Raw genomic sequence first — 15982 nt, 5'->3', positions numbered from 1 at the left:
CTTGCATGTGCAGACCCATCCCGGATATCAAGACCAAGACAATATGAGAGACCCAAAGATTCCAATGCAAGCGGCGGGGGATCATAAGATGTGACATTTTTATAACCTTTACATGTCCCTTTATGGTTCAGAAAAATGGTGGCCAGCAGCTGCCATTTTGCTGAATCTTCACTGAAGTGAACTACAAAAAAACTGCATTTTGACGACTGTGGATTTTTAAAAAAAAATCAAGTTGGCATCAATTTTTATTTAGACATTTAGACAAAAAGGCAAGGATACATTTAAAAACTAATAACCAAAGTACTACCCATAAAAATGACCTTTATTGTTAAAATATGAATAATTTCAGTCCTGTAAACATACAAAACCAGACAACACATATAGATGAAGAATGTTAAAATGTGAACTACAATTTGTGTTTCTATAAAATCACTGACAGAAGGCGCTGTGTGAAGCAGTAAGAATCTTTCATGTTAGAAAATTATGATAATTCACAAGCATCAGATACAAGTATGTAAAATGATAGTTAAAATTATTACTGAAATATACTGTATACTAAAAAAGGGAGGAGGATGATAGAGATGAATTTGCTATGAATTTATCTCAGTTTGATTTGTGTGAATCTAGTAAAGTGGCGGCCATCTTACCAGGCTTAAAAGGGCTGGGAAGGGTTTAAGAAAAGAAAAAAAATAATGCTCCCTAAAGATGAGTGAATCTTTTGAATGTGACAGTTTTGCCGTATTAACCCCATTACAATATGAAGCATCAGGTCGGTGTTCCGACTACTGCTCTAGTCATTTTCTATGGGGCCAAGAGCAGCTCTCGTCAGCCCAGTAGGGAGTACATGGAGAGGTGGTCGTGTATACACATTACAGATCCATTCTAATAAGGATAGAAGTGCCCTGTTCTGCTATTGGGTGTGGTTCCCACCAATTAATAAATTCTCATCTGGTATCGAGTCACTTGGTGAGAGACTGGGAGAGTGGCTCGATTGTCTCCTGTAACCTCTTGTCCAGAGGATTCCAGTCTTTATTAGGGACATGGGTGACATTTTACACATTTTTCATGACCTGAAATGGTCCTCTCAAGATTCATAGTTTGGGTGCGATGTAGAATGACTATACTCATCTGTTCCTCATCAGGTGGCTATACGTGCAATGGATTTCCATTTAAAATTGTCACGCTGCAGCTATGCAGGTAGATGCATGCTCCACTAGATGGCAGAAGAGTGGAGGGAGTACTGCAACACTGCCAGAGCAGTCCTGCAGCACTGCAGCGAGGCCACCATCAGGAACAGGAACAGGTACGGGCAAGGTCAGAAAAACACAGCAGGGCAAATCATGGTGAAATACACATGAAATAGGCAGGAACTATAACTGACACCAACTGCAGGATGCAGCGGACATTAATAGAAAGCCTGAGAAGTTAACCCCTGGCATGACCAGACCGGAAAAAGGGAAGCTATGACTCAAAACCCGGCCTGGATCATGAGAAAACTAATACAATTTTTAATCAGATCTTTAAAATTCTATCAATGATGTTGATTATTTCTTAATTACGACAATTGCTTTATCTTCAGTGCCCCATTCTGCTAAGAGATGGGGTTCTCAGTGGCTGGAGCCCACCAATTTATAAATTATCACTTAATTTGTGGATAGATGATGATTTGTTTTCACAGTAGAACATTTTCAATGTATTTCAATGTAGTTGACAAAGTGTTCACACCCGAGGTACAGCACACATCTTATAGGGCATTGGACTGGCTGTGTATCCAACTGCAGGAGTCAGGTCTAGCGTAGCCCCAGGAGGAGCCTTAAACGTGAAGTTCTGCAGCAGTCTCGTGAAGAACATGAACAACTCTATTTTAGCCAAGTTTTCTCCAGCGCAGCTTCTTTTACCTACAGCAGTGAAATATGTGGAAAAGCATAAAAAGTTTATGTTGTTTCATGGCTAAAGCAAAATATACTATATCATTTCAAAATAGGCTGTTACAATTTTGTTTTAAGTCGCCGATTACAATCTGAGAAATGTCAACCCAACATTTAAATATGGAGGCACAACCATCCTCGCCTCACACAGATTCACCAAAAGGAAGAAACTGTCCCCATACAGATTCTCACATTTTCCCAAAGCATAACCCACAAAAATCATAAATGTACCCTCAGGACACAGCTTCATAGGGAGAAGATTTAAAAAACATTTCTATTAATTTAGTGAATGTGATGATGGAGAAATGTTCTTATTTGCCCTCATCTCTACTCCAACGCGCTAAAAGAATAACTCACCGGCTGAGAAAGGCATAAACGCTTCTTTCCTTACAAAATTTCCACTGGAATCCAAAAAGTGTTCTGGGTAGAACTCGTCGGCTTTTACAAAGTGATTCTTATCATAAAGTACGGAGGTCAGCAGTGGGATCACCTGTATTCCCTGAAAGTTTCAACATTTGCATAAGTCATATTTAATTGAGAACCTCCCTCCGTAGGCTTTATTTATTTAAAGGGAATTTGTCATCAAGTTTTTTTTACCTCTTCCGAGAGCAGCATAATGTTGGCAAAGAGACCTTAAATCCAAATATGTATCACTTAGTCAATCCCCCCACTTGTCAATGTCAAAAGAAAAATGAAAAAGTTATGGGCTTCAGAAGAATGCGGGAGCAGAAAAAAAAAATTATATATATTTCAAATAAGACACTTTTATTATGGAAAAGTAACAGAACAAAGAGCAACAATACATATTTGGTATTAGCATTGCAGAGTAGTTAAAATGTAATAAAACAAAAATACTAATTTTATTTAGCATGGAAAGTTATGAAACCTCACTTAAGTAATTTGACTTATTTCCTGTAAAAAGTCATGTTCATGGCTTCCAAAGCCTCTTTGATTGGATAAGTAGAGAGCTCAGAGGAGAACAATGGGTCTATAGGAACCAAAATCAGAATATTTGTGAATATTTGTGAAATGGATGGAAAATACCTGTCCATAAGGGGTTATCCAATACTTATCGCTATATAAAAATTAGGCACATGGTGGCTTCAAATAAAGCAAAACATCATCTCTTGGACCTCTGTCATTCGTCTGCACCACTGCCCATGCCCCAAATCTCCTCCTTCCTTTTCCGTCTGATTAATTCATAAAATACTCCGTCCATACTGGTTGAAACATAACATGACATCCCCGACTCTAAGAGGAAGCGAGGAGAAACTGGCCAAAGGCTGCTAAGTGAATATTTATGCCAATGTAAAAATAAATAGTGGAAACCACTTACTGTCAATTTGGTGTTACTAAAAAAAATAAGGTTCAATATTTCTTTTTTTTTTACTTACTTTGGGAAGGAGATATCCTCTGAAGTTTACATCCTGAATAGTAGCGTGGGTCACACTGGTTGGAAGAATATTTCCAAATCGCTGAATCTCATGGATGACGGCATCAGTATACGGCATCTCTCTACGGTGAATGACCTGGGGCGCATTCGATCCAATAACTTTATCGATCTCACTTTGGACCTTTTCTATTTCCAACACAAATGCATAAAACCATATGTAAAAAAGAATATTTGGTGAGAATTTTCATCTTAAAAATGATAACATTTCAGCCAGATTTCCACTTTGGCATTTAATATCATCGTGGTTGTTATGAAATTATAGGTTACGTAACCTTAATTTTCCCTGTGTAGTAATAATTCTTGCCATATTCTTCTGTAGAAAAAATTTGAGATTGTAATTTTACCTAAACCAGAAGTTATTTTTGTTTCATTACTTTTTATATAGGGAATTTTTACAATATCAGGATAGGGGAAAAGGTTATATGCGACAATACAACATGAGTTGAAATTCAACATACCGTATATACTCGAGTATAAGCCGACCCGAGTATAAGTCGAGGCCCCTAATTTTGCCATAAAAAAAGGGAAAACTTACTGAATCAGGAATAAGCTGAGGGTGGGAAAGGATGCAGATACTGGTAAATTTAAAAAATAAAAATAGATACCAATAAAATTAAAATTCATTGAGACATCAGTAGGTTAAATGTTTTTGAATGTCCATATTGAATCAGGAGCCCCATATAATGCTCCATACAGTTCACGATGGCCCCATAAGATGCTCCATACAAAATATTCCCCATGTAATGCTGTGCAAAGGATAATGGTGGCCCTATAAGATGCTCCAAACAAAATATACCCCATATAATGCTGCACATAGGATAATGGTGGCCCTATAAGATGCTCCATTGATATATATGCCCCATATATTGCTACTTAAGCTGCTGCTGCCATTTAAAAAAATGACAACTCACCTCTTGTAGATTAGGGCCTGGTGCCAGTGTCCTGAGCAGGTGGGAACACTGGCGTGCGATGGGGTCAGGTGTCGGTGTCGCCGCTGTCTCAGGCCCCCGGCACTGGTGATATTTACCAGTCCCGCTCCAGCGCTGTGCGCCGCTCTGTCTTCCACGTTTCTCACCAGTGATGTTCAGGCAGCAGAGGGCGTGGGGCACACTATCAACGTCATCGCACCCTCTGACCTGAACGTCACTGCAGAGGGACCCAGAAGACAGAGCGGCATGCAGCACTAGAGCGGGGACCAGTAAATATCGCCAGTGCCGGGGGCCTGAGCCAGCACCAGCACCTGACCCCCATAGCGAGCCGGTGTCCTGGCCTGCTGAGGACACCGGCACCTGGCCCTCAGTGACGAGAGGTGATTATGTCATTTTTTTTTCAATCGCAGGGACCGTGACTCGATTATAAGCCAAGGGGCCTAAAAAGAGGGCTGAAAAACTCAGCTTATACTCAAGTATATATGGTTTATAATATTATTGCAGTATGTCAAATAATACCATAGAAACTTTATGAAGAATAATATAAATTTAGACAGGATAATGGAGGAAAGGGAAAAAAAGAGAAGAAAAAAGGGTGGATAAGGAAGGAGGTGAACTTGGATACGGTAGGAAAAAGGGAAAATTAGGGATAAAACAATGAAAAGACGGGGGAACAGAACAAAACAATAGCCCACTGAGTAGTGATTTGGTAAAGAACAACCATCTCAAAAGATTTCTACATGACATATCCATTGGCTATAGAACCATATCAATCAGTTGTAAAGGACTCTGCATGTGGAGAAAAAACTGAATTCCATTAGATTTATACTTTGTAAGGGAGTTGGTGTTCAAGGCAAAAACTAATTCAAAGGAGCTATGGGATGCTAATCTGTTTATTAGCATACTGAGACTAGGAATGGTCTCGGATTTCCATCTGGCACCTATAGGCATATTGGCAACTGAGAAAATATGAAAGGAGATTAATTTAATATCTATAGGAAGAGAATCAGAGCCTAGGGACAAAATAGAGAATTGAGGAGACATAATTAGTTTGAAATCATAAACCTCCTTCCAAAAAGGTTTAATTTTTGGACATGACCACAAAATGTACATTATATTGCCTTTAAATCCACATCATCTACAACATGTGACTGGATAAGACAGGAAAGCTGAGTTGAGCGGTAAGATGCCATCTTGCAAGAATTTTAAAATCATTTTCCTGAATATCGGAGTTGATATTGTTTTTATACATCAATTTAAAGGTTTGCTGCCAAGTTTTCTTAGAATTTTTTTTATTTTCATCTTGTTCCTGTCATGATCCCCGTGCAGGTTTTTGATCTGCACATCAGGGGTTAATGTCTGGAGCTCAGTGCAGGTTTTGACCTGCACACCTGGGGTTAATGATTGTGGCCTCTTTCTGATTCTGGGAGAGCTTCTTAAACCCCTGGGAAGCTCCAATCCCTGCCAGTTATACTTTTGCCTTTGGCTGAGAGTGCTGACCTCTGTGTGCCTGTGCCTGTTCGTTGTTCTAGCTTGTTTATATGGTTCTGACTCGGTTCTGTTTCCCATTGTGAGTTTGCCTGTTGATTCTGTACTGTGCTATCCTCTCTGTGTATGACTCATTGGCTACGTCCTGACTATCCTCCCTGTCTATGCCCCTTGGTATCTTTGTCTCGCAGTTACCCTGCTAGGAGTTCTCTTGCAGCTCCTAGCTCTCTGGAGTTTAGGCCATGCCCCTAGCAGTCACGTGCTTCAGGTCCTGCGGCTCTGAAGTACACATCTACTCGGCTGCTGCCTGCTCCACTGGTATCTTTGAGCACAGTTTGCTTTACTCAGGACACGCGCACTGGCTCAGTGAGCAAGTTCAGTGCGGTGTTTCTGACACTATAACTGGCCGGCTTTTTTTTTTTTCTTTCCTCACTTCTGCAGCATGGACCCAATGTGTGCTTTATTTGAGCAGGTGAAATGCTTGACTCAGTCACTGCAGAAGCTTAGTTTGGAACACCAAGCTCTGGCCCAGTTCCAAAGGCGGGTTGAAGACTCAGTTCAGGGGGTACGTTCCGCAGGCTTCTAGCAGGTGGGGAATAGAGATGTCATTTTAGTCCCACCCGAATCCCAGGTTAAATTGCCAGATACGTTTTCTGGTAACAAAGATGATTTCAGAGCATTTAAGGAGGGCTGTAAGCTCTTTTTCTCTTTGAGACCCCGCTCCTCTGGGGATGAGAAACAGAGGGTGGGAGTGGTTATGTTCATGCTTAGGGGGTCCCCACAAGCCTGGGCATTTTCTCTTTCCTCTTCTGCCCCTGAGAGAATGTCTGTGGATGCGTTTTTTGAAGTCTTAGGGCTTATTTATGATGAGCCTGATAGAGTGCGTTTGGCTGAGGACAAGTTGATGAGTGTCTGTCAGGGGGGGCACTCGGCCGAATGGTTCTGTACTGAATTCAGACGTTGGGCAGCCGAGATTTCCTGGAGTGATGCCGCCCTTCGGGGGCTGTTCCGTAGAGGCTTGTGTGAACGTCTGAAGGTTGCTTTGGCACTCCATCCTCCGCCTGACTCCCTGGAGGATGCCATGACCCAAGTGGTTTGCATGGATCGCAGACTGCGGGCTAGAGTTATTATGCAATGGGAAACACCATTATTCTTCAGTGGAGATGAGACCCGGACTCTTCCTGTGGCTATGGAGGTGAGCGCTGTCACCTGTGAGGAAAAGGAAAGAAGATGCCACCGGGAGAAGCAGTTGTGCTTCTATTGTGGGGAATCTGGACACTGGAAGATGGATTGCCCCTCCTGTCTGTCATCCTCCAAGATGGCGGGAAACGACTAGGTCTGGGTAGTAGTCGAGGAGGCTACCCAGACCTTCAGGTACAATTTTCCTCACATGCAAAAATGGTGCTGCAGGTGGAACTGGAACTTGGTAATGGTCCGGTTCAGACTACTGCTTTTAATGACTGTGGTTCTGCTGTGAACCTGATTGATACCAAAGTTATGACTCTTAATAAGATCGGGACAGTCAGGCTTCAGGATCCTGTTAAACTTGTGGCAATTGGCTTGTCTCCTCTTACTCAGGACGGTATCTGTTGCAGGTCTGAACTTTTGTCTCTAAAAGTGGGTTCCTGTTGTGAGTTCATTCTCTGGTTCACCAGTTGTGAGTTCTCCTTCCAGACTCCCTCTGGTGGTAATAGGAGGTAGAGAGGCTTATTTGATCGCTGGAGATCTGCCACCTGAGAGTGAGGATGACGATTGGATCTCAGGAGTCTCAGATTGGATTTAAGACAGCCGACGCCCTATTCAGTTGCTGGTGATTCGTTCTGCTTGTCAGCTCTTGGTTTTCAGCTCTGTTCCAGTCATCTAAAGCTAAGTTTTTCTGCTAATGTTCACACTTGCTTTTGTTGGTCTATTCAGTCTTTTGGTGTGTTCAGCCAGCCCGTGCTGGGGACTGTGCTGAATTTCCACTCTTATTTATCAGTATTTTGTCAATTGGCTTTTTGTCCCTTACTAGTTCGGTCTCTTTTTGCTCTGTCTCAGAATATTTCAGAGTGCAGATATAGTGGGAGAAGTCTAGTGACTTCAGGGTTGATTTTGCTATCAGAAGTGTTGGACATGATTTTTGTAGGGTTTTTTGCAGGTTGCAGACAGTGTCTTTCCTTTCCTGTCTAGTTAGTTTGGCCCCCGTCATTTGTTCAGCCTATTTTCCTGCCTGTGTTTATGCCTTCATCTTTTTTCACCATCAATACATGTGTGGGGCCTATCTATTCCTTTGGGGTCTGCTCTGGGGCAGTTAGTTTTCCCTTTTCTAGCTTTAGGCTTATTTAGTCCTCCGGCCGTGACGAGGCGTCTAGGAACATCGTAGGCATGCTCCATGGCTACTGCTAGTTGTTGTGATAAGATCAGGGATCTGCAATCTGCATAGTTACCAACCTCTCTGGTTTTCTGTGACTTAGCTTGTTCTGCTTTTTTTCTCCTCGGTGACCCATTCATAACAGGTTCCACTCATGTGGAAAAACTAAGTTGTCTTTTGCTAGATAACTTGCCTGCAGGACTGGTACTGGGGATGCCTTGGCTGCAATGACATAATCCTACCATTGATTGGGTTACAGGGGAGATCACTCAATGGGGATCTAAGGATAAATGTGGTAACCTGGAACATCTTCTTAACGCTGTTAAATCCATATCTGTGTCGTCTGTCAGTCTGGAAGGTATTCCAGAGTACCTGAAGGATTTTGAAGATGTTTTTTCCGAAAGTTAGGCAGAGGCACTGCCACCACATAGACCATACGATTGTGCCATTGATTTAGTACCTGCAGTCAAGTTACCTAAGGCTCGATTGTTCAATTTGTCTGGGCCTGAGTGCCAAGCCATGAAGGAGTACATAGCAGAGAGTAGTCAGATCACAGGCAATGAGTCAAACACAGAGAGGATAGCACAGTACAGAATCAACAGGCAAACTCACAACGGGAAACAGAACCGGGTCAGAACCATATAAACAAGCTAGAACAATGAACAGGCACAGGCACACAGAGGTCAGCACACTCGGCCAAAGGCAAAAGTATAACTGGCAGGGATTGGAGCTTCCCAGGGGTTTAAGAAGCTCTCCCAGAACCAGAAAGAGGCCACAATCATTAACCCCAGGTGTGCAGGTCAAAACCTGCACTGAGCTCCAGACATTAACCCCTGACGTGCAACTCAAAAACCTGCACTGGGATCATGACAGTTCCCAATTGATTATGTGATTTTACTTGACAAATTCCATGTCTGAATTAAAAAGGGTATAAACATTTTTCATATTCCACATGGAAACCAATTGGGGATTTCTTAAAAGAGTATTAATAGCCTTAGGTAACACTAAGGGGAGAGAGATTTTGCTTCTAATACATTTTTTAAGGTCTTAGGAGGTTGTAGAATTCCTCATCTGGTAGACCGAATGCAAATTTTAGAGTATGAAAATTTTCTATAATATCTTTTTTGTGACCTGTAAGTAGACACGGACAGTCTTTGATGCCTAGTTTAGACCATTTACTGCATGGAAAAATGGGAAAGAAAATGTGCAATGACACTTTTTCTGGTGAAAAAGAAGATAGATTCTGAGATGTTAATTTATATAATTTTCTCCATTGTGTAATTGTAGCATTTAATAAGGGATGGGAAGGTAGAGGGAGGGAGGGAACCAAGAAATGTAGTAAAATAAGGGATATTAATGGGTTTTTATATTTTTGATCTTCTTCCAAAGCAACTCAATTGTCCTTCATGTTGGGTATAAGCCACTTTCCACTCTGTAGGGTAATATTCACTTCATAATAATCCTGTAAATTAGGGAGGGCTATACCCCCTTTATCCTTACTTTTGAAAAGGATATTTTTACTTATTCTTCGTGTTTTTTTATGCCTTAATGAAACATGATAGTTGTTTGTGAAATTTTGAATTCATGATGAAGAGATAATTAAAGAGACTTTCCTAAAAATATATAGAAGTCTAAGATTTCCACTTTAACATTTTATATCATCGTGGTTGTTATGAAATTGCAGGTTACCTGACCTTAATTTCCCCCTGTAGTTCAAATTTTTTCTATATTCTTCTATAGAGAAATTTTGCTAATGTGATTTTACCGAAACCAAAAGATATTTTTGACCAGTAGGAGTTGTATTTGGAATTTGTGCTCTCTTATATAAGGATCACTATTATTTTGGTGGGAATCTATACTATTGTGGTTAGTAGACCAAAGTAGTATACCACCAATTTTCATGATGGATGCCTCGACTGGTCCTCAGAAATGCTATGCCTAGCCTCTTTTTCTTTTATTACACAATGTTGGGCATCTTAACTATTCACTGAGGCTTTGGGTGCCGAGAAAGCCCCTGGTGTCATGACACACACCATGATTGTAACATCACAACGTGCATCTCCTAACGTTCTTACTTTTCCTAAGGTGACATCAGTGGCTCATGACTACACGACGTGTGTTGGGATGGCAAAGGCTTAATTGGAAGAGGACAGATCGCAGGCATCATGCTCCAAAAGAAAAAAAGGTCAGATATACTGTAGATGCACAGCAGCTATGGTGGAGGGTCACATGTGCAAAGGGGTGAATATTATTATTATTATTTATTGTATGATTGTTATTATCTGGGATCTCAGGAGTAGAGACAAGCGAACATTTTGGATTACATTCATCAAATTTTCAATATTCGCCCATTAATTTGTCGAATATTCACCGAACATTACTGAACATCATTCACCTCAATGGGAGGCAAAAACAAGCACATACACAACACCTTATAAGGGCCCCAAATGCTGCCAAAACACATGAGGGACAGGCACCAGGAAAGTGGCCTCAATTCACCCACAGTACAGATTTTAGCATGGCACTGCAGCAATCACCCAGGCATGAGGTATCAGGGTCTCGGACAGCATTTAAAACTTTCAATTGAACATCACAGTAAGACGAGGTGGGTGAGGGATCAGTGTAGGGCCCTTTTTCTGGGAGTCCTGATACCACATGCAACACCTCTACCTGCTTTCATGCTGAACCACACTCAGATGGCACAAACATCAGTTTTGTAGACTACCATTGCCAGAAAAATTTAATGATAGTAACACGGGTAGTTGAGTCCAAGGAAATGGAAGCCTGACGGTCTCGGTGGCCTACTGCTACAGGCAACACACATGAAGGAGACACAATCAGGAGTGTTCAATTTTCCAAAAATTATTGGCAGACACCAAAAAGTGGCATCAGTTTCACCACAGTAGAAATAATATCATAGGGACCGACAGTTCTTCCACTACATGCAATGCAGCAGATGGACACCCAACAAGGAGTGTCCACATTTTTTTTTTTATTCGTATATGTACCTACCTACTGTCAATGTAATGCCTTTATGCATCTGTATCTGTACTTGTTCCTGCCTTACTGCTGGAATGCTCTGAATTTCCCCATGGTGGGACGATTAAAGAACAATTTACATTTTACTCAAAAATATGCCAATAATGAGAAAAAAACAGACAAACTGAATACTTAAAAGTGGTCTGTGGTTAGTTATAACAAATTATAATGATTATCCTCCATCCCATAATCCAGTGCCCATATACCCATCATACATATCCGCCATCCCATAGTCCAGTGCCCATATACCCATCATACATATCCGCCATCCCATAATCCCGTGCCCATATACTCATGACACATCCTCCATCCCATAGTTCCGTGCCCATATACCCATTATGACATCATCATCACCATAGCAACCATTATGCCATCATATTCACTAGGGTAACCATTATGACATAGCCGTCACTATTGCAACCTATTATGACATCATCATCGCCATGGCATTGGCAACCATTAGGACATCATTAAAGAAATGAGGGCCTTACACCACAGACGTGGCATCAATTTCACTACAGTTGAAATAGTATAATAGGGACTGACAGGTCTTCCACTACACTCAATCCAGCAGATGGACACTCAACCAGGAGTGTTCACATTTCCAAAAATTATTGGCAGACACCATTAAAGTAACATCAATTTCACCAACCAGGAGTGTTCACATTTTAAAAACTGAATGCCTGACACCACCGAAGTGGAATAGAAATAGTATAATTGGGACTGAGATGACTATGATTAGAGCTAACCCAGCAGATGTAGACCAACCATGACTGTTCACATTTCCACAAATGTGTGTTAATATCAGCAGCAGCAGCCACAGAAGCCACACTAAAGATATTAGACAGTGCAGTTACATGACATTAATGCATCACACTAAAAAATGCAACATCACCAATCTGTACAGTATGCGATTGGGGTGCAAAAGTAATTGGAAATCCATGACTTGCTCATCTTAATGAAAGTTAGGCGGTCTTCACTTGCAGGAGACAGCCAGCTGCATTAGCCATCAGGACACCACCATCAGCACTGAAGATACATTCTGTGTAATGATGAGCGAGCATGCTCTGTAGTGATCGGTGCTCGCCCGAGCATTGCGCTGCTCGCGATGCTTGGCGAGCGCCAAGCATTTCCGGATTTGCTCGGGGGAGCTCGGGTCCCTGCCCTGCATGTTTGGTGCTCTTTAGAGTGCCAATCGACATACAGTGTGTAGTGAAAACTCCACCAGAGGGAGCTGGTGAGGGAAAAGAGGTTACACACTAAGCGTAGCAACACTGAGCAACTGCACAGGTGTCACAAGTAATGAGAGAATGTTCAGACGAACTGAGTCAGAAACTATCAGGAGCAGACGTACCAGAAGTAGCAGCAATGCACATAGTCAAAATACCACGTCGAGGGTCAAAAAGCCAAACATGAGCACGGGGTCCAAAAACGTGAGACAGAAAAAGTGGAGAAGCCAGGCAGAGAACATAGCAGACACGAATACCAAGAGACGGGGTCAGAGATCAGTCCGGGTCATACACGTGCATACAAGACAAAGGCAGGAGGGGCACCAAGGTGCAAGGCTCAGAGGCTCTAAACTGGAAGCTAGAGCTATCCCTAACACTGGTCAGCAGGTTGTGAAGGACTGAAATAGTCCAGATAGCTCCAGAATGAGGCCGAGGAGATTAACCCCCACAAGACCAGTCCAGAGAGAGGACAGCAGAAAATAAACTCAGGACTGGACCATGACAGTACCCCCCCTCAATGGGGGGCCACAGGACCCCTAGGCTTCCCTGGACGATGAGCGTGAAAGGCCCGGACCAACCAATCCGCATGGACCGAACGCGCCGGCACCCATAATCGTTCCTCAGGACCGTACCCTTTACAATGGACCAAGTACTGAAGTGAATGGCAGAGCAAATGAGACTCCACCACCTGTTCCACCTTGTATGCGGTCTGGCCATCTACCACAACAGGTTGCGGGTGTGAGGGAGACTTACCAGAGGAAGGCGCCAATGGCTTCAGAAGCTCCTTATGGAACACATTGAGGATCCTCAAAGACGGAGGGAAACGCAGGCGAAAGGCCACAGGATTAATCACCTCTAAATCTTTATATGGCCAAAAAAATTGGGACCCAACTTAGCAGAGAGAATTCTCAGCCCTATTTTTTTGGTGGATAACCATACCTTATCCCCCAGCTGACAAGCCGGCCCCACAGAACGTCTTTTATTTGCAAAAATATTTATATTTGCCCTGAGCCTCCCCAATGTTTCTCTGAACCTCCCTCCAGACCTCCCCCAACCATCGAAAGGCAAAATCTGCCCCCGGACACTCTGAATCCAGATGGAAAAACTCACCAAAATGAGGGTGATACCCATATTTGCAGAAGAATGGAGAAGTACCAGTGGACTGATTGACACATTTATTGAAAGCAAATTCCGCTATAGGTATCGCAGAGCACCAATCATCCTGTCTAGACATGACAAGACACCGTAAAATCTGCTCCAAAGACTGGTCCTTTCAGTCTGACCATTGGTCTCAGGATGGTAGGCCGATGAGAAGTTTAACTGATGCCCTGCCTTTTACAAAAAGCCCTCCTGAATTTTGCTATGAATTGCACCCCTCTATCAGACACCACACTGACAGGCACACCATGCAACCGGATCACATGCTCAATGAATAGTTTAGATAGAGTCTCAGCATTAGGAAGGTCCGTTAATGGTGCAAAATGTGCTTGTTTGCTGAATCTATCAACAACTACCCAGGTCATGGTTTTGCCATTAGAGGGGGGAAGATCGGTGATAAAATCCATGGACAGATGAGTCCATGGTCTATCTGGAATTGACAGTGGCACCAATTCCCTGGCTGGATGGTTGTGGGAGGTTTTTGCGTGGACACAAGTTTGACAGGAGGACATTAACCCAGTGATGTCAGAAGTCAATGAGGGCCACCAGAACAGCCGAGTGATGGCTTTACGAGTGGCCGAGAATCCCAGATGTCCACTCAGAGCCGAGTCATGGAATTCCCGAAGCACCCTTAACCGATACTGGACAGGCACAAAGAGCTTATTTTAAGGTATGTACGACGGAGCAAGAGATTTGGCATCACAAATTTCCTGCTCCAATAGCGGGGACACCACAGCCACCACCACCCTGCGCTGAAGAATAGAGGAAGGAGGCTCAGGAGGTGATATTGGATCTAGGCTGCGAGACAAGGCTTCCGCCTTCACATTCTTGGACCCTGGTCTGAAAGTGATGGAAAACTGAAATTGGGAAAAAAAAAAAAGTGACCACCTTGCCTGTCTCAGAGTTAAATATTTGGCGGACTCAATGTCAGACAGGTTCTGTAATGACAGTGATACGATGGACAGCCCCCTCCAAAAAATGCCTCCATTCATCAAATGCTAATTTAATGGCCACTAACTCCCTGTTACCCACATCATAATTCCTCTCAGCAGAGGAAATTTTTTTTGAAAAGAAGGCACAGGTTCTTAAATTAGTTAATGGGGTGGGCCCATGGGACAACACAGCCCCCACTCCCACCTCAGAGGCGTCCACCTCTATGATAAATGGTTTAGACAAATCAGGTTGAACCAGTACCGGGGCAGTGCTGAAACATTTTTTTAATGACGAAAATACTGCCACAGCTGGAGCTGATAAGTTTTTGCGATCAGCCCCCTTTTGAATGAGATCAATGAGGGGTTTGACCACTTGAGAAAACCCCTTGATGAATTTCCTATAGTAATTGGCGAAACCTAGAAATCGCTGAAGACCACTGAGATCTCTGGGTTGCACCCAATCTACAATGGCCCGTACCTTCCTAGGGTCCTTACGAAACCCCTCAGCGGACAAAATGACTCCTGTAAAGGACAATTCTTGAGTAAAAAATGAACACTTCTCCAGTTTGGCAAAGAGTGAGTTCTCCCTGAGCCTCTGGAGAACCACACGAAGATGACCCATGTGACTTTGTCTATCAAAAGAATATGTGAGTATATCATCAAGATAAACTACCACAAAGTGGCCAATAGAGTCAGAAAAAACAAGGTTAATGAAATTCTGGAATACTGCTGGTGAGTTAGTCAAACCGAACGGCACGACCAAATTTTCAAACAGACCCTCAGAGGTAAGAAACACAGTTTTCCACTCATCCCCCTTCTGCATACGGATGAAATTGTATGCTCCCCTGAGGTAAAACTTAGAGAACCACCTGGCCCCCGACAATTGATTGTACAAATCAGGTATCAGTGGGAGAGGATAAATGTTTCTTATGGTGATCTTATTCAGTTCTCGAAAATCAAGGCATGGGCGTAAACCACCATCTTTTTTTATACAAAAATGAACTTCGCTGCCACGGGAGAGACAGATGGCCGAATATGCCCTTTACGGAGGCTTTCAGAGATATACTCCTTCATAGCAGCCCGCTCAGGGAAGTAGACATTGTACAGACAGGCTTTGGGCAATTTGGCACCGGCAACAAGATCAATGGCACAATCGAATGGGCGGTGTGGTGGTAGAACCTCAGCCTCCTTTTCAGAGAACACATCCTCAAAGTCCTGCAGGCACTCTGGAATACCCTCCAGACTGACGGATGACATAGACACAGTAGCAAGACAATTTTCAGAACAACCTCCCCATTTAACAATATCCCGGGACCCCCAGTCAATAACTGGGTTATGCTGTTGCAACCAGGGAAACTCTAACACCAGGCCAGCAGGGAGGTTATCCAAAACAAAGCATGACATGTGCTCCATGTATAGAGCCCCCACCCTGAGGGTGAATTCTTTAGAAATTAAATGGAGACCATCCTTAGTGAG

At 42.8% G+C, this 15982-nt stretch overlaps 1 protein-coding gene across 1 annotated transcript in view; it reads right to left on the bottom strand.

Annotated features, from left to right (window-relative positions):
• Positions 1-304: 304 nt before the first annotated feature.
• Positions 305-15982, bottom strand: part of LOC141098584 (cytochrome P450 2K1-like) — a 187872-nt gene continuing 172194 nt past the window's right edge. Inside the window, exons 8-10 of the mRNA XM_073586494.1 lie at positions 3323-3507; positions 2286-2427; positions 305-1898 (exon numbers count right to left, since the gene is read on the bottom strand). Coding sequence (XP_073442595.1) covers positions 1720-1898; positions 2286-2427; positions 3323-3507 — 506 coding nt within the window. The 3' untranslated portion in view covers positions 305-1719. The remainder of the gene's footprint in view (positions 1899-2285; positions 2428-3322; positions 3508-15982) is intronic.

The sequence above is a fragment of the Dendrobates tinctorius genome, unplaced genomic scaffold (assembly GCF_039654945.1).
Source record: "Dendrobates tinctorius isolate UK_male_01 unplaced genomic scaffold, ASM3965494v1 ptg000093l, whole genome shotgun sequence".
NCBI classification, from domain to species: domain Eukaryota; kingdom Metazoa; phylum Chordata; class Amphibia; order Anura; family Dendrobatidae; genus Dendrobates; species Dendrobates tinctorius.
This window is presented reverse-complemented; position numbering and strand designations above follow the sequence as displayed.